Source organism: Culex quinquefasciatus, chromosome 2 (genome assembly GCF_015732765.1).
Source record: "Culex quinquefasciatus strain JHB chromosome 2, VPISU_Cqui_1.0_pri_paternal, whole genome shotgun sequence".
Classification (NCBI taxonomy): domain Eukaryota; kingdom Metazoa; phylum Arthropoda; class Insecta; order Diptera; family Culicidae; genus Culex; species Culex quinquefasciatus.
Window position 1 is genome coordinate 158,466,267 of NC_051862.1, and position 24,036 is coordinate 158,490,302.

General features: G+C 35.7%; 1 protein-coding gene across 1 annotated transcript; it reads left to right on the forward strand.

Moving 5' to 3' along the window:
- The first annotated feature begins 15,249 nt into the window (after positions 1-15,249).
- Positions 15,250-23,861, forward strand: LOC6038504 (zinc finger protein 41). Its single transcript, XM_038257002.1, has 4 exons — positions 15,250-16,209; positions 20,792-21,068; positions 21,145-21,245; positions 23,598-23,861. Exons 1-4 carry the CDS (start codon positions 15,259-15,261, stop codon positions 23,859-23,861), a joined length of 1,593 nt encoding a protein of 530 aa, XP_038112930.1. The 5' UTR covers positions 15,250-15,258.
- The last annotated feature ends 175 nt before the right edge of the window (positions 23,862-24,036 follow it).

A 24,036-nucleotide genomic window follows, 5' to 3' on the forward strand; every position in this document is an offset into this window, starting at 1 on the left:
GTCCATTGCAAATTTTATCTTAAGTTTTTGTCCCCATCCCTTTAAACATGGGGAAAAAACTAAACTGGTTAGGCCGTTGCAAATATCTATCAAAGTTATGTCGCCCCCTTATTCAAAATTGGTCAGACATGAAAATTTCAATGGAAATAGAGTCTAATTAGTGTTCAGAACCATGATAAAACCTATAAGTTTTAAAATGTTGCTAGGGATCGCAAATACTTTTTTTTTCTCGCATTTTTTTTCGTCAGTATTATCATATTTTGGAAACTTATGATTGCAAAACAAGTGGACGTGTGTGTTTCATGCATAGGTGGTTTTTAATTCATTTTTTTTATTTTCCCCCCTCCCCGCCCCGTCGACATTGGTCAGAGCCGAGAGACGGTGACTTCAAAAAATATTTGCAACGGCCTTGTTGTGATAAAAATGATTATCAAGACAGGAAAATGCATTTTAACCCACTACTGCCCAAAATATTTTTTTTTGAGCAACTTTTGGTCTACGAAAAACTTGACTTATCTAGTTTTATATTTTTCTTGTTACATTTTTAGTATTTTAATTTGCATTTATCTAGTTAAGTTTATGTTTGTTTCTGATAATATTTGGTTTACTGCACCTCCTATCATTACCTTTTGCCTATCTATTTTTTCATGTCACTTTTTCAATTTTTTGCTTGTGTTTCACATTTTCTACTATAAAACGATACGAAAGAACGATTACGATTACAAACATGTCACACCTCCGACCTTAGAATTTTCTTCTCTTTTATGAGTTCTTCTTTCCAATGTTTTTTAAAGATCAAAAATTGGTTGAAAAATGGAGTTTTGTCGAATTTTTAGATCGAAGCTCGCCTAGAGGCTTTTAGAGGGTTTATTTTTTTCAGTTGATTTTTTTTGGTCTATTTTCATCAAAGTTCTTCTGATACAACATAGTTTTACCCCATGATTTTTAAGCAAATATTTAAGGGGAGAGCGAAATAAACTTTGAAAAACACTTACTCCGGCCTTAACCCACTAAAGCCCAAATTTTGTTTTTGAATACAGTGAACTCTCTCGTTGTCGATATTGAAGGAACCGTCGAGAGCGGGAGTAATCAAATTATAGAACGAAAAATCAAAGCAATCTTCTTGAAGGGATTGACAAATTTATTGACAGCTGGAGCAATATTGATATTGAGTAGATCGACAGCCAGAGAGTCGACTGTAGTATTATTTTTTCGTGTTCAGGAGGCCATTTTGAGCAAATGTCGTTTTTACTTCTCTTTTTTATGTTCTTCTTACATGTTGTTTGTTTTTGATATCATAGCAAAAAAGTAGTAATCCAACTACATGTAAAAGGCCTGGGTGTAAAATAAATTTTTCATTATTTTATGAAATTCTATGTAATATTACACCTTGAAATATGTAGCCCATCAGTATGGGAAATCTACTTGACCGAAATGTCAAGCTCATGTATGCGTTTATCGATTCCATTTTTCATCGGTCTGACGGCCGAGCGGGCTAAGGCGCCAGTCTTTACTGTTGGTGCTGGGTTCGAATCCCGTCGGTTGCAACTTTTTTTTGTGATTACAAAAATTGTACATGCAATGTGTAATATTAAGTGTCTTTTTTGACGAAGGTGATGTGCATGATTTTGCATGCGATTTCACCATCGGATTTTATGCTTTGTAGTATTTGGCTTATACTTTCATTTCCTGTCATTCATTGCCTTTTACTTTTTTACTTTTTTCATGTTTCAACAGTCACTTTTTGATATTTTTACTTGTTTTTCACATTTTCCACTATAGAATGTTTATATAAAACAGGTAAATTTTCTAATCCTAAAATTTTCTAAAAATGTAAGAGTTCTTCTTTCCAATGCTTTTCAAAGATCAAAAATTGGTTGGAAATTTGATTTTTTGACAGATCACATATTTAGAATAACAAAAAAAAAAGATGTTCAATCAAAGCAATCTTCTTGAAGGGACTGAACAATTTATTGACAGCTGGAGCAATATTGATATCGAGAAGATCGACAGCCAGAGAGTCGACTGTAGTATTATTTTTTCGTGTTCAGGAGGCCATTTTGAGCAAATGTCGTTTTTACTTCTCTTTTTTATGTTCTTCTTACATGTTGTTTGTTTTTGATATCACAGCAAAAAAGTAGTAATCCAACTACATGTAAAAGGCCTGGGTGTAAAATAAATTTTGCATTATTTTATATGAAATTCTATGTAATATTACACCTTGAAATATGTAGCCCATCAGTATGGGAAACCTACTTGACCGAAATGTCAAGCTCACGTATGCGTTTATCGATTCCATTTTTCATCGGTCTGATGGTCTTTACTGTTGGTGCTGGGTTCGAATCCCGTCGGTTGCAACTTTTTTTTTGTGATAACAAAAATTCTCGAGTTTTTTTTGAAAAGGTCCTATAAACAAAATTTTAACTTTTTGCTTTATAGGTGTTTTTGGATACCCCTGACTCAAGGCGGTTCTTAAAACACCCAAAAAGCAAAATTTGAAAATTTTGTTTATAGGACCTTTTCAAAAAAAACTCGAGAATTGTACATGCAGTGTGTAATATTAAGTGTCTTTTTTGACGAAGGTGATGTGCATGATTTTGCATGCGATTTTACCATCGGATTTTATGCTTTGTAGTATTTGGCTTATACTTTCATTTCCTGTCATTCATTGCCTTTTACTTTTTTACTTTTTTCATGTTTCAATAGTCGCTTTTTGATATTTTTACTTGTTTTTCACATTTTCCACTATAGAATGTTTATATAAAACAGGTAAATTTTCTAATCCTAAAATTTTCTAAAAATGTAAGAGTTCTTCTTTCCAATGCTTTTCAAAGATCAAAAATTGGTTGGAAATTTGATTTTTTGACATATCACATATTTAGAATAACAAAAAAAAGATGTACAGTCTTTTGTAGAACTAAAGTTTTTGTTTGTAGAACAAATCTTTTCGTCCTGAACATGGGAAAATCTGGCAGTATTGGGTTAAGCTACCAGAAGATCTTGAACAAATGAGCTTTGCTTGGTCTGGGGTGCCAGAGTCCCATGTTATTATAGAAATGTAAGCAGCAGACGTGCATGCAAGAGTGGCAAAACGGTCTCGCACTGGAATTTACTTTATAAACTTGTCACAACTGTAGGCAGAAAAAATGTTATATCGTCAACAATGCATGAAAATTAAGCGGTTTTTGTTGATTAACTCAACCTACCCATGAATAACGTAAAATCTACCCATCGCTATTCTATTTATTTAAATACATTTCAATAAATCGATCAATAGTTTACGTAAACAAAAATTCATAAATTAATTGGATAAAGTTTAAAGAAAAACTTTCATCCATTACAGGACATAGTCTTGGTGGAATATGAATCCCAGATCACTAGAACACCATAGAAGACACCTAAATGAAGATGTAGAGCGAACAAATGTTTTTTTTACTGGCTGCGAATTCGAGCTTCGCAAGTCAAATCAATTTGAAATGAGATTTAACCCCGTATTAAATCACCTAGATTATTATGTACGAAAATTGACTATAGTTTGAACCAAAATCCGCAGGATCTTTAATCTAAACTGTTCGCCTGTTAAGATACAGATTTGAACATCAACAAACAAAAGCAAACAAATCGTACAATCTCAAAGATGCCAGTGGCGCCAACTTCTGACACCCTATCGCGATCGAAAGGGGTAGCACCATCCGTAGATCCGATCATTAATCAGCATAAAAGGCGAGACAATGATGAAGTGCCGTCAGCAGCGTACTATTCCAGTTCCCTCATTCCTTTGACTGATGGCAGCCTGCCATCACCACAACATCTCCATCATCGACGTTGCGTGTGTGCGTGGTTGGTATCTAGACATTCAAATGAAAAGGTAACTTGTTCTAAAAGGAAAACCGACCACCTCTTCTGGGCTCATGATGATAATCGGCCACGTCCCTCATCGCCGTGTGTCGTGAGTCGTCCCGTATCAAGATCTTGGAGGTGCTCTCTTCAGTCACTTTGTTGGCATATCGCCACGCCACGCCACACACGGTAGCAATCTTTTATGACCCAACAACGGATGGAAAACCATGAATGAAGCAAGTCAATTGGTTGGTCGTCGATAGCCCTAGTATGGATGTGGAGGTAGTTGCTTCAGCGGGATCAATTACAATAATTTATATCATCACGTGCTATTAACGCCACGCGGATTACCTGGGTCGAGCCCTGGCGGCAGCGGCGGGGAGTTGTTTTGCCTGGTAACTTGTCACATCGTTGTCCGCAAGTCCTCGAGGTATCATCGATGAATTATGCTATGAAATGATACGAGCCAATTGGCGTGACATCATTAATGAATGAGCCTCTCTTGAGTGGAGAGTGATGCATGATGTGATGCAAGAAGGATGACACTAAATGCCGTTGTTTGACGGTGCGCTTCTACTGTTGGAGTGCCCTACACTCGTGATTGGGCTGATAAGATTGATGCTCATCGATATCAGCTGTAGCAAGCGTAATTAAATCATCAAAGTGTAGACTGAGGGAGGTAGTCGAAGGTGTTCGTTGTTGAGTATAGGAACTGGGCCATCATCCAGCGTGCATGTATAAGCGATGACAGAGTATTTAACATGAAACGGTTTTTCTTGGGTGGGTAGTGTCAGAACGGGAACATAACTGACCAAGAAACCACCCAGTACTAACAGAAATCATAGTTCAGCTAGAAATAAGTTTTCTATCGCAACTCAGCCCCAAAACATTATAAGTAGGAACTCCTAACCATGTTAAAACTCACGAGAATGATTTTTGATCTTTAAAAAGTTATTTTTTAAATTATGTTATCCACTCAAAAAAAAAAGTTCGCGTAAACGTGAACAGAGTTCATGCCAGCGAGAACCAGGAAGAAACTGTTCAACTTTTAAGGTGCAATTTTGAATTTTGCACCATGTTGAATTCACGTTTACGTGAACTCATTTTTTTAGTGTACTATCTTATTTTTAAAAATAATTTTAATTAAACTTGGGAAAAACTATAAAGTTATTGGAAAACATAAAAACGCAAAAAAAAATAATACAACTGAATATCTTAAAAAATAAACAAATTTCATAATGTGAAAAAAGTACATCAAATATTTCGTCGAACAAATTCTTTTTTGAGAAATTTTACTTAAAATGTGTAAAAATGAGAAATTCAACGTAAAAATATCTTAAAACTTATAAAAATGTATGTTCGTGTCTGTTCCAAGTTTAGCACCAATTTTTCAAAATTTTCTAAAAGTTTGAAGTTCTCCCAACCTACTTTTAGGGTGCACACTGCACAGCAACCAAGAAATTTGTTGTCTTCTTATTCCAAAATTAGCAAACTTACGGACCCAATCCTTCTACCTCGGGATTTGAACTTATTTTGATTATCTAATTGACTACCATCTGATTTATGCAGGCCAAAATTTGTAGAAATCGAAGGAATATTTTTTGGAAAATAATTATGAACGATTACGATTTTTCATTAATTACACTCTATCTAAGCGGTTACATATATTTTCCACATTTTATCTCAAAATGTCTTTGCAGTTATAATTTTAATTTTTAGAAGCCCATAACAAGATTGTCGTAAAATTTTATAAAACTGGAAACATGATTAAAATTTTGAGAATTAATTGAAACAATGCTTTTTCGTCGTCTACAAAAAGAATTAATTCCTTTAAAATAATCTTACTTTTTCGCTGCTAGATTGATTTTTATTATAGAAAATAACACAAAAAACATTTGTTGAGCTTGTAGTTGGTTTCAAGTAATAATCAATAAATCATCATAATGCGGTGACCTTTCCTGCTTTTAATCGCCGTGTTCTATTAATTAAAAAAGTTTTCACTGCCATTTTTATCCTTTTCAAACATTTCTGCTGTGCCGAAAATTTAGCAAGCATTAAAAATCCAACACAAAAATTCATAAATCACACCTCTCAAATTCCCAAAACGAGCATCCGGTCGAGTTTTGACGAGATCTCGCGCTGCCCAGATGCCACCAACGGTGGGATCACCCAGATAGATAATGGTGATAATCGTTCGGAATTGTGCCCACCAGAATGCCCAAATGCGCACACCGCGAGGGTCATTTCCGAGGCTCGAGTGCCCCTCCCGTGTCCCATAAAATCAACATAATTTCATTGATCGACAATAGAAAGGAGTCGTAAAATCCTGCTGCGCGACAGTAGTATCATATTTATAATTTAATATTGTAATGCCATTACGGCGGCGCGTGAGCCCGGGCACATCTCCCGCGCGTCAAACGCGGCCCCCGGGGACGGATCTGCTGCTGACTTGCACCCCAGGGTTCCACAGCCGGGCGTGATGGATCCGCAGCCGAAAACGGGGTTCCGAACCGCGAACGAATTGATTGAAATGGCTTAGAAAAGCTTGAAATTATTAACATCGTCGTAAAATATGATCATTATGGGTCGAGAGTCGTGAAATAAATAAATGTGTGTGCCGTATGACAAATTCCGGCACACATTCGGGCGGCCATATTTGCATAATCTAATAGAAAGGAGCGCTCGTCAATGGAGACGCTGCCATTGAGATGATGATTTCCTAAGCCCGAAATTGGCGCTCGGAAAATAAATCAAAGCTGAAAGGAGCAACCAGCAGCGTGTTGTTTTGGCTAATAAAAAGTAGAAATGACTATAACGTTCCGCTTGTAGAGGCAACATGTGTGTCATACCGGCTGCTAAAATGTTTGTGGAAAGCACGCTTGTTGGCGGGAATTCGCGTGGTTTAATAGGATCTTGGAGGTGTTGGCGAAAATTTGACATTATTTCAATGAAATGCTAGCGGGGAGCGGTCATCGATGCCGTGATACATTATATAATTTATAATACATTTTCCAAATCTTCTTTTTAAAACCCTTTTTATTCATCTTACACTAAATAAGAGATTTGCATCAAAAAGTTGTATAATCTTTATCTAAAATTATTTTTTGGGCAACTCTCAGATTGTTCAGTAAACGACAAGATTTTTTAAAGGGCCAAATGAACCAAATTTTTACTATTTGCTATTTGGTGTTTGTGAATACACCTCAGGCTGTTGCAAATATCCCCCCCCCCCCTTGGAATTCAACCTGATTAAATGGATAAAACGATTACAATAACATTTGATATGCACAATAGTGCCATTTGTCATCACTAATTCGTCCATAAAAGGTTCTTTACAAATTTGGAGGGTGATTATTGTACAAATTTCTATGTAAATTTTCAAAAATCCGTTACTTGAAATGGATTTTCCAGCTTGATTTAGTGTCATCGTCAAAGTTGTTGGTATAGGTAAGGAGAATTCCAGAAAACATGAGTACATCCTCAACAATAAAATTTACATTTTTTATTTTTAAAAATGGAATTGCGCAATTTCACCACAATAATCTATTTTTTTTTCAAATTTCCTTTAACACTTATAAGTACCGTAAAACGGGGTGACTTTGATAGCCGGGGTGACTTTGATAGGTTTGCGATTTTTCCGCAAAATGAAGAGTACAAATAAATTACATACGGAATGGTTTGGAATCATACTGACCGGGGTAGAGAAGTGTTAAAAGTACCTAAAGAAGAACTTTTCATAAAATTTTGAAAAGTTTTAATAGTTAGTAAAATATAACTACGAAAATGTTGATGAAAGGCATTATTTAAAACTTCTCAAAGTGTCATGATTTTCTCAATGAACATGATTTTTAATCGGAAAACGGAATGCATTTTCGGATTCTTTGGACAATTTTCCAAAAGGAGATGGTAAAATAAGTTTGTAAATAATAAATTATATGTGTTTTTAAAACACAATTCAATACAATCTCCACACAGTTTACAGTTGAACAAATTTCATGTAAAATGTGAAAACTTGTGATTCGTGCTTTGAATTTAGTATAAAATGCAATATAAATCGATAATTTTATAAACAGTTTTAACTAGTTTTAACGAATTTAAGGAAAAATTCCAACATTTTAACAATTTTACCTTAAATTTATATGTATTTTGTTAAAAAGCTTGTAAACTTAGTTAACTAAATATAAACATTGATTTTCTTTCTTTAAAACTATATCAACAACCTTAGTGATGGTACATTTGACGTAAAAAACAAGTTTGAACACCTAAAATCTGATTTTAACAAGAAAAACTATGACTATCAAAGTCAGTCCGGAATTTAAACTAAGAATTTTTAACGTAACTATTTTTCCAAACACTATTGAAAAACTTTTTTCACAAAAATAGTACATGGACTTTGTGTGGCCTACCCCAGTACATGTTTTAAAAATAATAATCTTGAGAAAAACCTTAACAGTTGGAAAATATTCCAAAAACAAATTGAAATCCTATCAAAGTCACCCCGGTTTACGGTACATAATTTTAACCTTTATCTGTTAATTTTGAATTTTATCTGACAGACAGAAAAAAAAAGTTTCAACGAAATTTGAGTTTTGATAAGTAGTTCAAAAGTTATGTATACAAGTGTGTTTTCGCATATATCCGGATGTTAGATAAATGACCTGAAATTATACCAAATATTACCATGTTATATTATTGTATATAGTTGGATAAATAATCGAAAGACCTTTCCAGTGAGTCCAAAATATTGAAGATCTGGCAACCCTGTCTCAAGTTATGACCACTTAAATGATATTTAGGTAGTTTTTTGAAGCTTGATCTCACTTATTTGTATATAAACTATGTCCGGATCCGTCTTTCAGCCCTTCGTTAGTTAGGTAATCGAAAGACCTTTAGAATGAGTCTAAAACATTGAAGATCTGGCAAACCCTGTCTCAAGTTATGGCCACTTAAGCGTTATTTTTTTTAATCCGGATCTCACTTATTTGTTGAAGTGGTATTTAAAAGAGCTTCCGAACAAATCCAAAAGATCTGACATCCCTGTCTCAAGTTATGATCACTTAAGTGATATTTATGTACTTTTCTGAAGCTGACTTTTAGTTGAATAGGTTATCGAAAGACTTCCCAAACGAGTATAATAGAACGTTAAATCTGGAAATTCTGTCAATACTTTTTGTTACTAGATCTTTAATACACTTAGTTGGTTCCATAACTGAAACCTTTTTTCAGCGCACTTTGTTTCCAAAAAGTTGGTTAGAAGTGAGGAAGGTACCAACCACGTAGGTGGATTAAGTTAGTTTTTCTAACAAAATATTGCTTTTCAAGGCTTTTTATCAAAACTGACTGACATTGTTTGTCAGTCCCATAACTGTGGGACGTTTTTGTACCTCCCGCAATCATTGAACACCTGAATTTAACTGATGATTTCACCAAAAAATATCAATAACAAAGCTTTAGTTTCAGTGTAGATAAAAAAATCTACATCTGTAAGAAATAAATGTTCCGAAATTCGAGGGTCAATGTTTTTCTTCAAAAATTAGATATAAAAAGATAAAAAAAATAAAAACATGATATTTATAACAATATAGAATTTTCTGTGCATAGATACATCATTCAAAACACCACTAGAAAAGCTTTCAAATGTTGGTGAAAGTAAATCATTACATTTAATTATCCATTTTACATGATGGTCTATCTGTTCCGAAAAGACTGTAGACAATTATTTGCTGAGTAACCGACATTTTAATATTTGACGTTATTTGGACTAAACCCAAAGAATATGTTTTTCTTTTAGAGGAAAATATGAATCCAATCATAGTTGTCTTCGAAACACAATTTAGTAAATTTCATGATCTTTACGATTTTGGTGATGGTGGTGGAAAATAGTGACTTTAACACACCTATTAAAACGAAACGAAAACGAAACTATTGGCACTACGCCCCCCGGGGCATGGCCTTCCTCTAACGTGGGATTTCTGCTCCAGCGCCTCTGACGAGACAGGAGACACCGGGACCGACGTTTTACTTCACCATCCGATAGAAGCTCAGTGGATAAGGCGGGAATCGAACCCGCGTCTCATAGCATCATCGGGATCGGCAGCCGAAGCCGCTACCCCTGCGCCACGAGACCCACAACACACCTATTAATACTTTTTAAATAATTGCGATAACTCGTTACGGTTGCTAGTAAATCCTATAATTTTACAAATCATTTGCTTATAATTGTCTGTTCTACAACTTTGTAATAAATCTGCAGTAATAAAAAAAAATAAAAATGAAAAGTCTCAAATCTTGGATATTGCAGATTTCCTCATACAATTTCCTATTAAATGAAAAATCTTACAATTTTGACAAAAACTTAAAAAAAATATGTGTAGGTATCAGCCTTAGTAACGAAAAATCACAGAGGCTTTTAAGTTTTATTTCTAACATTCTTTTGCGAAAAAAAAGTTTTTTTTCTGGAATTGTGTGTACAGTAATCCCACATATTCGGAACACTTTTGTGATAATTTGTCAATAGCATGCATCTTTTCTATTGAACCTATTTTTAGGATCTTTATTTGGACATTCTCTTGCTATTTCACTAGTAGTCATTATTTTGTAAAAAAATATATAATCCTGGAGAGAACCAAAGTTTTGTTTACAAGGAAGAATAAAGTGTTCTGATTTTTTTTGGATTTCAAGAGTCGACGGTTTTTATTGTTGTTTTTTTCGATATCTATTATGAAGAAAAAAATATCGACGTTGCTCATCACCACCCCCTACAAATCCAAGGATGTCCGCGAATGGAGCCCGACATGGCCGCTCAAATTGTGCCATTTGCATAATTCTAAATAACGATTTCGATTGCGGTCCGTCCTCCCATCAGTGGCCGCTAAGTTGTGTTGGCTGCGGCGGGCTCAACAATGATAACAATTGTTGTTTTGTGACAAAAAAAAAACGCCAATCTGCCAAGCTTCCATATTGGCTTATCCAATATATCGTGTAACACCCGCCGGTTGCTGTTAGGATGCCGGGGCAAAAGATGAAGGTGGACCATTTCGTCACGTGCCACCCGCATAAAATATGGAAATGAAGAGATTCTTCTTCGCGGTGAGTCGACACCACACGATGGGGTCGCAAGTTGCGTTGTGTCGAGGTCGTCACCGCACACACATTATTAACATTTGTCAAAGCTGGTCTTTTTCGTTTGCTGTCGATGATAAAAGTGAAAGCTTAAGATTTAGTTGCTTCTACTAGGGGTAGAGCTACTACCATAATACATTTGTTGTGTTATTTTGGGGGGTATTTCAGTGGGTCAGGGACAGGAGGTGACAAATTTGCTATCATTTCTTTGACAAAAGATTCTTTCATTCCGGTTGGGTAGGTGTCATTTTGTTTGTGATGACATAATCTTTAGTAGTTAAAGCTAAGATTTTAGCAATTATAAATTTCAATGATTTTGGCACTTGCATAAAATATATGTTTGCAAACTTTTGGCAGTTACCTTGAATAGATTTTTGAATTCTATTTAATGTTTTAAAAATCAGTGAAAATACACATTACTTAGGCAATTGCTAATTTCATTTCAAGTTTTTGTCCTCCCCCCTTCAAAATTTTCCTGAAAAATCAGGGGATGAACAAATATGTATGGCCCCTAACTAAGGATATAATTTTATACTCTCTATCCATCCATATCCTTGTCGAGCGATATAATCGTAAAACAACGAGCTTCTGAATTTTACTCCGGCTCAACCTGGTTGGTCCATCGTCGCTTGCATTTTACGATCCTTTTCGACCGCCTTCACGCTGCCGCTACAGAGAAGATCACACAATGAAGTGCCAAAGAGGCAATCAGCTAGATAACAGAATATGCTCTCATCCTACACCCATGAGCATGTTTCGCTCCTCAGATCCAATTTGTGGTGCGACGACCAAGATGAGAGCGATGAAGAAGCGCGACGATCCGGGTGAGAAGATGACGAGATCACACACAGCCAGGGCGTCTTGTTTATCGTGCGCTTTGATCGAGGACTGACGATCACCTGTGTCTGTGTTTGTATGTGAATACACGCGATACAAGAACTGAATGAGTGTCATATCTCACGTTTGACGACCGAAAACGTGGGCTTTGATGGCTTGATTCTTTTGTTGTCGAGCGCGCGTCCACCGGCGGAATGAATGGACCAACGACATACACACACGGAAATGTATCGAAAATTTGTAACATCGCGGTCAACGCCATTTCCACCAATCATGATGGGCACTCCCTTGTCTGCAAATGATGACCACCCTGGCTATGATTTTAAATTGCCCTAAGAGGATGATTTCATAAATATATATCTTAATTACCAACCGGGAAGGATGATTTAGGTGTATGTTTTGACGTTATCAGAAAATTTGACAAACGAGTGTTGTTTTAAAATGATTTTCTGTACTGATGCATGGCATTCCTTATTTTCAGTTCTAGAGTTTTGTTTGAAAAAAAAATTATAGAATTTAATTCTGTTTCTGAAGCAATCGGTTTGTAACTCAAACTTTTTTTTTATGATTGTTGTTGTTCATTTATTTCTCTTTCAAATATAAAGATTAGTAAATATTTAAAAAAATAAAATAAAGTGATAAAAAACATGTTTCCCCAGAAACATTCAAACTTCAATCGTATTAATTGTATTATCCTTTTTCTCGCAGTGCACTGTATTGCCTAACTTATAACATAGCAGAATTTACGGAAATTCTGCTTAATTACCTGAGGTTTATGCGGTGAATTGTGACTACAGTATTTTTTTTTTAATTAACCAATAAATTCAATAAAAGCGAAGCAAAAACCTTATTGAAAATTAACAACTTCGAACCTTCGAACAGAATAAATCATAAAATTTCACAATTTGTTTTAACGTTGAAAATTTGACTATTTGTGTTTGAGATATTAACCTTAGACATAGAAATTGGGAGGCTGTTTGGGTGAAACTTTACAAACTTCATTTTCCTGTTAATTTTTCATTTATTCGCTGTATCTCAATGCTTCTTAGAAAAAAATTAGGAAATTTTCTGAAAACCTCGAATTTTTTTTTCGGAAATAGTCACTCATGTGACCTTTGTCAAAAAAAACCGAAAAACTGATTTTTATCATTTTATCAAAATTTCTGTTGAGTACTTTTCAATTTGCAATTTTGATTCTACATTTAAAAAAAATCAAACAAGCATAACTCGGCAGCAACATATTTTGCCGTACTGCTCATGGCTTCAAAGTTGCGGGTTGCTATCCCCTAAAACAGCGATTCTCAACCTTCTTCTAGGCTGGTACCCCCTACCATGTAAATCAAGTAGGCCCGGTACCCCCGTTGAGAATCGCTGCCCTAAAACATATAAAATATAAAAAAATGAAAAATACGGATTTTGAGACATTGAATTGAAAAAAACAGTTATTTTAATTTTTTTAAATAACATTTTTTTCCGTGTCCCTTTTTTGAATTAAGGACTAATACTTACAACTTTGCCGAAGACACCAAAACGATGAGAAAATTCCTTCAAAAGCTACAAATTTTAGAATATTCACGTAATTTTTTTGTATAGACAGCTGCCAAAGTTGTATGGAGACTTGTAAGGGCGAACTAATGATACATAATGGCTTCTTTGGTCAGGTTTTATATCATATTGAATGTAAGGTGGGCTATTAAGAGATACCTCTTTGGTAGGGACCGTGGTGTAGGGGTAAGCGTGGTTGCTTCTCACCCAGTCTGCCTGGGTTCGATCCCAGACGGTCCCGGTGGCATTTTTCGAGACGAGATTTGTCTGATCACGCCTTCCGTCGGACGGGAAGTAAATGTTGGTTAAAATGGTTAGCTCAGTCCAGGTGTAGGAGTCGTCTCCCTGGGTCCTGTCTCGGTGGAGTTGCTGGTAGGCAGTTCGACTAACAATCCAAAGGGCGTCAGTTCGAATCCCGGGGTAGAAAGAAGCTAAGGTGTAAAAAAAGGTTTGCAATTGCCTCAACAATCAAGCCTTCGAGAACACTTAGTTTCGAGTAAGAATCTCGCAATCGAGATCACCAAGGCAATGCTGTAGAGCGAATAATTTGATTTTTTTTTTCTTTGGTAGGGACGTCATTCGGACCTCGACAATCTGCCTGAAATTTCCAGGGGTTGTTTGGACATATACGTCAAAACGTCAATTATCTTAATATGTAACTTAGGCAAAACTCAATTAAAATTCAAAATTCAGAGAGCAGCTGAAAGGGCACAAAAACTGCAACAAATGAAGGGGGAGCATTCCGATTGATTAGGTCTAAAGGGAGTTGGCATTGACAATTGGAATCTGCTTTTTCTAGGGTCACATCTAGTAGTATCCTTGGAATCGAACCTGATTTTGAATAAATATGAATCGGATTTTTTTTATACTTTCATTTTAAAGGGTTTAAATGGATGAAAATAAATCATTTTATGCATGTTTCTATCGTAAAATTCGCTCAGGAACTCGAGCTTATTTGGCCTAGATGCTAGTTATCTATGTGCAAACAACCTCTGAACATTTCGGGCTGATTGTTGAGGTCGATGCAAGATGGGTATGCCCTGCTCGTAGACTCGCTCTTAAGGTAAATAGGTAATACATTAGTTAATTTTCATGAACTACAACTTTGTCCATGACATCAAATCGATTTGAAATTCTGTTTCAAATTACAGATTATTTCAATATGTCGATAGAATTTTTGTTTAGACAGCTGCCAAAATTGTATGGATATTTGAATGGACAAACTAATGATGGAAAATCATTACAATTTGTTGTAATCAAATCTCTTTGTAATGGGCGATTTGAAAAAGACATAAGTTACCTTGAAAAGTTTATACCGATGGTAAGCGATGTTTAAAATACAATAATCGATTCTCAATACATACCTTTTTTCTGGGTATAGATTGTTTAAACATTTTCAATGTTTTTTGCCCTAATGACAAGTAAGATAATAAGATTTGCTCTTCATAAGTTACAAGAACATAAAAAAATCTCAACATTACCAGCTCACTTTACAATGTCAGACTAAACGAGAAAGAAAAGCACCCATCCTCCGCGGGTGACACGCTCTTGAAGAGAGCATCATCAGGCAAAGGTGCGAGAGCGAGATCGACGACACCCAACCTGGCTTAATCTTGTCGGTAGTTGTCGTCACCGTCACCACTGCTGTGATCGCCCGCAGCATCTTCTTCGCGCGCGCGCCAGAGCCTTCTCAGATGGTAGTCGCGGCCGTAATCAGCCAGTTTATCAAAGCAAACAGACGTTAATGGTCGCACACGGGTGCGCGCGCGCGATCTGTCTTCAACGGCTACTGTGATCTTCAGGTTTCGAGTTTTGTGAGGGGGTCCTTTTTTTTTTGAGTGATTTTTTTTCGGGAAGGAAAGGACCACGTGCTTGAGGGTGTCACGTTGGGGTGTTTTTGTGTTTTGTGATACTATGGGATTTACCGATAGCAAGATGAGTGATTTGAACTTCCTGCCAAAGAAGCACACCAATTTCAGTATCGAAAACATCCTGCTGAAGCAAAAGTCGGACTCCAGTGCTGGCAGGACGTTCGAGATCGAACAGAAGGTGGACCTTACGGTGAAGACCTGCATCAAGTACGAGCAGGATGACCTCAAAGTGGCAACGGCGCCGTCCCCGTCGACGTCGTCTACTCTGCAGCAGACGCGTCCCCTGAACCGCGTTCTGGCCAATCCCTGGTGCTCGCGGGGACCGTTAATGTTTGACCCAAAGATGATGATTAGTGGCGCGAAGGCGACCACAACGGCGACAGCTGCCCCAGCATCGATGGCCACGGCGACATCCTCACTGGTCGAAGCCCCGCAACAGCTGATCAAAACGGAAGTCGAGAGAAAAGTGGTGCTAAGCGCGTATGCTAATAGCAGTGTAATTGAACGAAACAGATTATCTATCAATTATCCCTATCCGGTCGGGTTCTTCAACGCGTATGCTGCGGCAGCATCGATCGCCACCCATCATCATCAGCAGCATCTCAATCATCATCACCTGCACCATCAGCATCGACTGGAGCAACAAAGTGTCACAGTTCCGACGGTCTTGAACTCGTTCCATCTGGAAAAGAGTGACGAAAATCAGAACAGCATCTTCCCGCTGACGACCAGCCTGTCCAACGGTAGCAATAGCAACAGTAGTCACGGTAGCTACCCATCGGACTCCACCCCCGCAAGCAATCCACAGCATCCATTCTTTGGCCTAGAGTCCGAAGACTTGCTCAGCTATGGAGAGTTGCGGTCTCCGAACGGAGCGGGGTCATCTCCCGTCGGCGGAGCTGCGACAGCGTTTGGATCGTTGGTGGGCTTGCCGGAGTTTTCGTTCCAGTGCCAGATGTGTGATAAAATTTTCGGCAGCCAGGATACGTTGATGGTGAGTGGAAAGCAGAAGGGGTTCGCTGCTGGTGTGGGCGTTGAAATCACTGAAGTGGTTTGAGGTTGCGACTGAGCATTAATGGAGACGCGTGGTGGTTTGTGATATTTGTGGAATTATTTTTAAGTATTTTACGGAATCTTGGTATTTTGACTGAATGAATAACCAGTTTGAGTAAATCTCAGTTCGCCCACCGAAATAAGCCACCTAAATTAGGTACTTTTTGTTACACTTTAACGGATATACACATTTTGTAGGCCCCTCATGAACCAATCCTTAGGCTGGAGATCCGCTATATTAAACCAATCAGAAGCTTTAAAGCTTTGAAGACATTGTTCTTTTTGAATATTTAAGATGAAGTAGATTTCGTACATATTTGCATTTTGTTTCATACACGGCGAGCAATTTTAAGTTTATATAGTTTTCCGTCACCTTGTCAAACAGCAGTTTAAATTATTTTTCGAGTGGTTTACTGCCGTTCTACGCATAATTGTCCCATGTTCCAAAAAGTGCAACTGAGAAAAATTGAAATTTTTCGACCGATTTTTGTGTTTCTACGCATAGGGTCCCCCTAGTAGAGCCGAAGCACATTTTTACAAATTTTTAATATTTAAAACACTTTTTCATAACCATTTGTATGAAACAATGAAATCTGAAGTCTTTTGAACAATTTTGACTATTTGTTTCATCAGTTATTTGATTTTGAGCACAAAAATAGCCATTTGAAGAAAAAAAAATTTTTTGCCTGTTATGGACCCCCTTTTCCTATAGTGGACTCGGGTCCATAATCCGATTGTGGACCCGGGTCCACTATAGGCAAACTGTTATTTTTATACCAAATTTAACCGATATTTGATTTTTTTATGCATGGTGTAGGTCTAATGATAGTTATAATGAATAAAAGATGGATTTTGCACACTTTTCATCATAAACAAATATGTTTTGTTAACAAATTTGGCTTTAAACAACAAAAAACCTAACAGACGTATAAACACATTTATTTCCGAAAAAGATCAGAGAAAACGTTTCAAAAACCACTGTAAACATAAAAATAATAAAAAAAAAGTAATTTTGATGCAATTTTTTTTATATTAATTACATAAATGGTTAACCGAAACTAAACAATAGATTTGTTTACAGTTGCTGATAAAACCATACATGTTTATTTAATAAAAAAGTTTTGTTATTGATTTATTATTATAAAATATCATTTAAAACTTCAATTGTAATGCTTCAGTTAAGTACAATTAACTATAGTTTTAATTAATTATAATTTTTTACGGCTTCAGCATTTACTTTTAACATGAAAACAGCTATATTCATACTCATAATTGTAAAAAATATGCGTTTAGGTTGATAACAACAACCATTTATTGTATGTTCAAGAAAAACTTTTGCTTAAATAAACAGTTTTCTTCATTTTTGAAGGTTTGTTAATTATTAACAGGGGTCCACTTTTGGAAAAGTTTGGATTTTCGTTGTCCTATATTGGACCCCCCAAATTTTTGCTCGAAAATGAGCAGTTTTTCGCTTTATTTTAGTAAAGTTCCATAAACTTACATTATTTCGACTTGCTGAAGTTAAATAATAAGTAAAAGAATGATTGGATGGTTAATTCAATCATAAAATATAAATGCAATTTTGTTGTGAAAATGCTAGTGGCCATGGCTGATTTCAGATGTCGAACTCAAAACACTTATTTTGGTGAAAAGGACAATTCAATGTCAGTCAACATTGTTTTAAATGATGCTGAACATGCCAAATAAAAGATTTGTAGACAACAACACGCTTGAAATTGTGATTTTATTGATTTTTTCATCAAAAACCCTTCAGAGGGTCCACTATAGGAAAGGGGTCCACTAATGGATAACGTACTCTAATTGTCCCGTGGGTTCCTATTCGCCCTAAGTGTCTCTAGTCGCCCCAGTTAGCAGTTTATCACTCTTGTTTGTGATCCTTTTGCTATACAACAGGTAAACAAGCAATAATGCATCATAAAACTAATGATTTCGTGTAAGAAAATACTTGGTGGGACAATTATGCGTAGAAGTATAACGAAGGGACAAACAGACTTGGTGTTACTTCCAATGAGTTTCCGCACAAAGTACCAGATTTTATGTGTTTTTCTAAAAGTTTATGTCAAACTAAACTTAAAAATGTCAAAAAGTGAAAATCGTCCAAAAATGAAATGGGACAATTATGCGTAGAACGGCAGTTTAATAGTATACGGTTTCCATGCCAAATTGACCACTCGAAATCTGGACAATTTCCGATCTATTAAGATCGAAAGATTAGAAATATGCAGTATCGTTTGTCCATCTCAAATCAAATACTTCTGTGTACTCATTTTATTAATTCACAATGCCAATGGCATTCGATTTTCAGGACGTTTTTTAGTTTAAATTATGTGTGATTACGTCTAAATAGAAAAATCAAAATCTAAAGACCAAAAATATGTTTTAACGGAAATCACGCGCTCTTTCCAATGAAAATATTTTCAAAATCCTAAACTTTCATTTTTGAGCAAAAAATAGCCTAAAATCAAAATATCTTCGAAAATTAGGCTGATTACAGAGCGCATAATTTCCTACTTTGGAGAGCAAGCGTTTTCAAGTGGTTTTATAATAATAACTGTTTTTTACCAAATTACAGTTAAAAATATTTCTTTTTTTCCTATAGAAAATTATGTTAAGAAATAAGACACCTCCAATTTTTTTCGATGTTTGCCTTCATTGAACCTTAACTAGGTTTTGGTTTGTAAAATTTTGCTTCTCATGTTAAAATAAATTATGCTGCTAATTAGGAAAGAGATCAGAAACTTGCAAATAGGTAGCAGCGGTAGCTGCTAAGCGTGAAAGAAACCCCGCCTCTTCTATTTTGTTTTGCCGTTCGTGAACTGTTTTTTTTTTACTCATTTACTTTGCCCAAAGCTACTCAAATTTGGGCTAAATGCCACCTTTACACGTGCAAATAACTTCGTAAAATTTTAGCCATATTGGCGAGCCATAATATTTTAATTCATCTCATCCACTCTATGGGTAAAAAGGAAATATTTGTAACAGTAATTTGGTAAAAACAGTTATTATTATAAAACCACTAACAAACGCTTGCGCTCCAACTTGGTGTCTTTGGAAAAAAAACGTAGGAAGTTATGCGCAATTTCGAATGGTAATGGCAAAAATTGAATCAAAGGTTGTATTCAGCCTGATTTTCGAAGATATTTTGATGTTTGGCTTGAAAATGAAAGTTTAGGATTTTGAAAATATTTTCATTTGAAGCGCGCGATTTCCGTTAAAACATTTTTCGATCGATTTTTTGAACATCCCCTTCTTAAGATATGATTTTTTATATTTAGACGTAATCACAAATAATTTAAAACCGTCTATAATAAAAGAATGCATTAACAAATTGATAGGACAAATTCAAAATATTTAGACAAAAAGACTACAATCAGTTTCTATGGTAATAATGAAATAAAATATTTTTCCTTAATGGAATCATAAGTAAATTGTTTTCTTAAAAAACAGAATACTTTTCTGCGTTTAACCAACGTTTAACCCTCTATCGCCTTTGGGAGCATCTAAATATGTAATTCATCGGTAATTGTTCAACGAACTGGCCTAAATCTGTTTGCTTGGTTCTGTTTAGGACTTTTCCTAAGAACCATCAAAATCTCATCCGATAAAATCAAATCAGTCATTATTTATGAAAAAAAACCTTACTGTTTGACTGTTTCTGTGATTTCGGCTTGAAATAATGTTATTTCTAAACCAACTTTCCTGCTTTTATATTTCGACTAGAGTTGAGGTATTTTTTTAAAATTAAAACCTAATAACATTACTAAAGTCTGTGGTATGACTGGGTATTTCTTTTTGCAAAAAATGCAAAAAAAGTTCAATACACTTTGTAAAATACATTAATTTAAGGCACACACATGTTACAATAGGGGGCCTCGTGGCGCGGTGATTAGCGGCTTCGGCTGCCGATCCCTAAGTTGCTATGGGGCGCGGGTTCGATTCCCGCCTTATGCTCCTGGCCTTCTATCGGATGGGGAAGTAAAACGTCGGTCCATTTGCGTAAAAGAGGTTTTGGGTGACTCATCACACATAACCTACGCCTAGAAATGAGCAGAAACTTGCAACAGAGACCACGAAAAACCCGGGGGTCGTTAAAGTGGATTGCTTTGCTTTTTTCACATTTTATTAACGGACTCTAACGTTCTGAATGGGCCAAACATTTAATTTGGTCATTTGATAAGGGAAATTAAAATTCAATTTTCGGTATTTAATGAGTAATTACTGTAATACTGACTATTTTACTAAAATATTCGATGTTTAGCTATAAATCGGGCAATGTCTTGAGATGTTTTCTCTGTATTATGAATGATTCTGTTATATTACAAGAACTTACACAATACTCCAACAAGCAATAATAACATTAACACGTATTTTTTTGGGTAGACATTTGTAGATCCCTCCGTTCTAGCTAATCGGTAATATAACTATTACAGCACCAGAAATAGAAATTCCACAACAAGGAAACGTCTAACCACCCCCTTTCCCATTTTTCTTCCCCCACCCAGCTCCACGAGAAAACGCACAAGAGTCCGCGCTTCGAGTGCGAGGAATGCGGCAAAGGGTTTTCCCAGCTGCGCAACTACAAGTACCACATTTCGGTGCACCGCGGAACGAAGGAGTTCGCCGCCAAGTGTCCCGAGTGCGGCAAGGTGTTCAACGATAAGGGCTACTTGAGCTCGCACCTGAAAATCCACCGCAACAAGAAGGAGTACGCGTGTCCGCACTGTCCCAAGTCGTTCAACCAGCGCGTCGCCTTTAACATGCACGTCCGCATTCACACTGGTAAGCTTTGCAGAAAATTATTTCGGGAAGTATGGTTGGTATAAATTTTGCTTTTTCTTGCTTTTTTTTCTCTCAGGAGTTAAACCTCACAAGTGCAACGAGTGTGGAAAGCGATTTTCGCGGAAAATGCTTCTCAAGCAGCACCTGCGAACGCATTCCGGGGAAAAGCCCTATCAGGTAAGATTTTTATTTTTGCTTATTTTAATTTTATTTTAATGGAACATTGTGTCTATCGTTATCGTTATCCCGATAATTCTATCGGCGATAATTTTATCGCCGATAATGGACGATAACTAATTTTTAAAATCCATCTAAATTCGACTTATTTCAACCATATTATGTTACATTTTCAAAGCTTTATATATATATATATATTTATTGAAAATCTAGTAACTTTCAATGTACTCATAATTGTTCACAAAATACCGTATTTTTCGAAAGAACTAAAATTTTCATATATTGCAATATGGGTATTTTCCAAACAAAAAAAAACTCTGATAAAAAGCAAAAGCATGCAAAATTTCGCTTCGTTTGATACCCATATGGCATATTTGTTAAAATTTGAGTATAAAAATACGGTAATTTGTAAACGAAATTTCAATTCGTTTGATACCCATATGGTAAATTTTTAAAATCTGAGTATTTTCGAAAAAATACGGTATTTTCAAAAAAAAGATCTAAATTGAAAAATCAAACAAAACTTCGCCTCGTTTGAAACCCATATTGCAAATTTTAAAAAATTGGGTATTTTTGAAAAAATACGGTTACAGTACATTTTGTGAAAAAAAATGTATTTAAAAAACTCAAATAAAGTGAAAAATTATACAAAATTTCGCTTTGCCATATCATAAATTTTAAAAATTTGAGTATTTAAAAAAATACGGTATTTTGTGAAATTTTTTGCAATTTCAAAATAAACTCTAATCAATTGGAAATCAAACCAAATTTCGCTTCATTTATTTGATTTCATTTCAATTTGATACCCATATTGCAAATTTAAAAAAACAGTATTTTGTGAAAATTTTAGTATTTAAAAAACTCAAATAAATTGAAAATCATACAAAATTTCGCTTCGTTTGATACCCATATCATAAATGAAAATTTGAGTATTTAAAAAAAAAAACTCTAATCAATTGAAAAATCAAACCAAATTTAGCTTCATTTGATACCCATATTGCAAATAATGACCGAGCCACGTAGCCCAGTGGTAACGCTTCCGCCTCGTAAGCGGTAGATCGGGGTTCAAATCCCGGCTCGGCCCAACACAACTGGTGATCTTTTCCCTTCTGGATTCGATTGCTTAGTAAAGGGAAGGTAGTGTATCGTCACAAACTGGACCTTATCAAGACACCATAGGAAGACATCCTATGGAATGTTAACATTAACCTTAACATGTTAACATTAAGTTGATTGATTAACTGTCACTGGATCCGCTTTATAAATGCCGGCCCCGATACTCTTCACGGGTGTTCCCCTCAGGAACTGGGAAAGATTTACTTTTTTTTATTGCAAATAATGAAAATTTGAATATTTTCGAAAGAATACGGTATTTTGTGAACAATTTTGAGTACATTACATTTTCAAAAAATATTTTCTTGGTGAAAGCATTGAAAATTTAAATTCGTTAAATTAATCGGGTTTAGAAAAATTTAAAAATGAGTTATCGTCCATTATCGGCGATAGAATTATCGAAATAACGATAACGATAGAACTATCGAAATAACGACAACGATAGATTAGCGTCATCGTCGACACCATAACGATAACCATTATCGTTATCGTCGGACGATAATATTATCGACCATAATTTTATCTTCTAACAACCTTACAAAATATATTGCATTAGCAAATTGGATTATGGCTGAAAAAAAAATCAAATTGAAAATCTAGAGTTGCTTCAAGGAGCTATTACACTACGGCAAACAAACAAACAAACTCGCACTTTTTCGTGTTTGACAGTTTGCCAAACTCGCAAACAAGGCAAAATGTATGCAGGCTGACGTTTGTACAAACAAATCCAGGAAAGCAGGCAAACTGTCAAAAGTGCGAGTTTGTTTGTTTGTTTGCCGTAGTGTAATAGCTCCTTCATATGACCAAAACTCTACAAGAAGAATATTGAAATTCCGGTCAGATTTTGGTTTCTGCTCTGAATGAGGGTATCCAGACGGAAATAATATAAGAACAATCATGAAATTTTGGCAGAAAAGTTCAAAAATCAATAGAATTCGAATATTAAAAAAAATACATTAAAAATTCATGAACTGAATCAATCATTCTAAGGTTCTAAAATTCTAAAAACCGAACATTAAAAAAAAATAGGAAAATTCGGGAATTTAAAAAAAAAAATAGTGTTTTAGAATTTAAGAATTTGGAAACTGAAAAATTTAGGAATCAAAAAAAAATAGATGAAATAGATTTTAATACATTCAATGAAGAGAACCTCCTCGATTTTTCTACTATATTGAATTTAAGTTTTACTGTTGTAATGTGCATTAAATTACTAAATTAATTACCATCTTTTCTTTCCAGTGTTCCGTTTGCGGCAAAAGCTTCGCGGACCGCAGCAACATGACGCTGCACCACCGGTTACACTCGGGCGTAAAACCGTTCGCCTGTCCCGTGTGTCCGAAAGCGTTCACCAAGAAGCATCATCTTAAAACCCACATCAACTATCACACCGGCCACAAACCGTACACCTGCCCGCACGCCAACTGCGGCCAAACCTTCACCCAGTCGAGTAACATGCGGACCCACGCAAAAAAGTGCCAGTTCAAGCCACCGGAACAGGCTTGAGAAGGGGGGGAGGAGACGCGTGATGTTTTTTTAAGGCTGAATCGAATTTTATCGTTAAATGTTGAAATAAAGTTAAAATATGTATTTTATTTATTGCATACAATCTTATAAGTTAAAACGCAACAATTGTTTTTTTGTTTTTTTTGTTCGCGCAAGGAAATTCCTCAAAACTAGC

Bases quoted from the DNA above. Each gene is read 5' to 3' on its own strand.
- LOC6038504 (XM_038257002.1), top strand. From the start codon at position 15,259: ATGGGATTTACCGATAGCAAGATGAGTGATTTGAACTTCCTGCCAAAG. The intron at 16,210-20,791 runs GTGAGTGGAAAG...TCCCCCACCCAG, and splicing joins GCAGCCAGGATACGTTGATG to CTCCACGAGAAAACGCACAA. The intron at 21,246-23,597 runs GTAAGATTTTTA...TTTTCTTTCCAG, and splicing joins CCGGGGAAAAGCCCTATCAG to TGTTCCGTTTGCGGCAAAAG.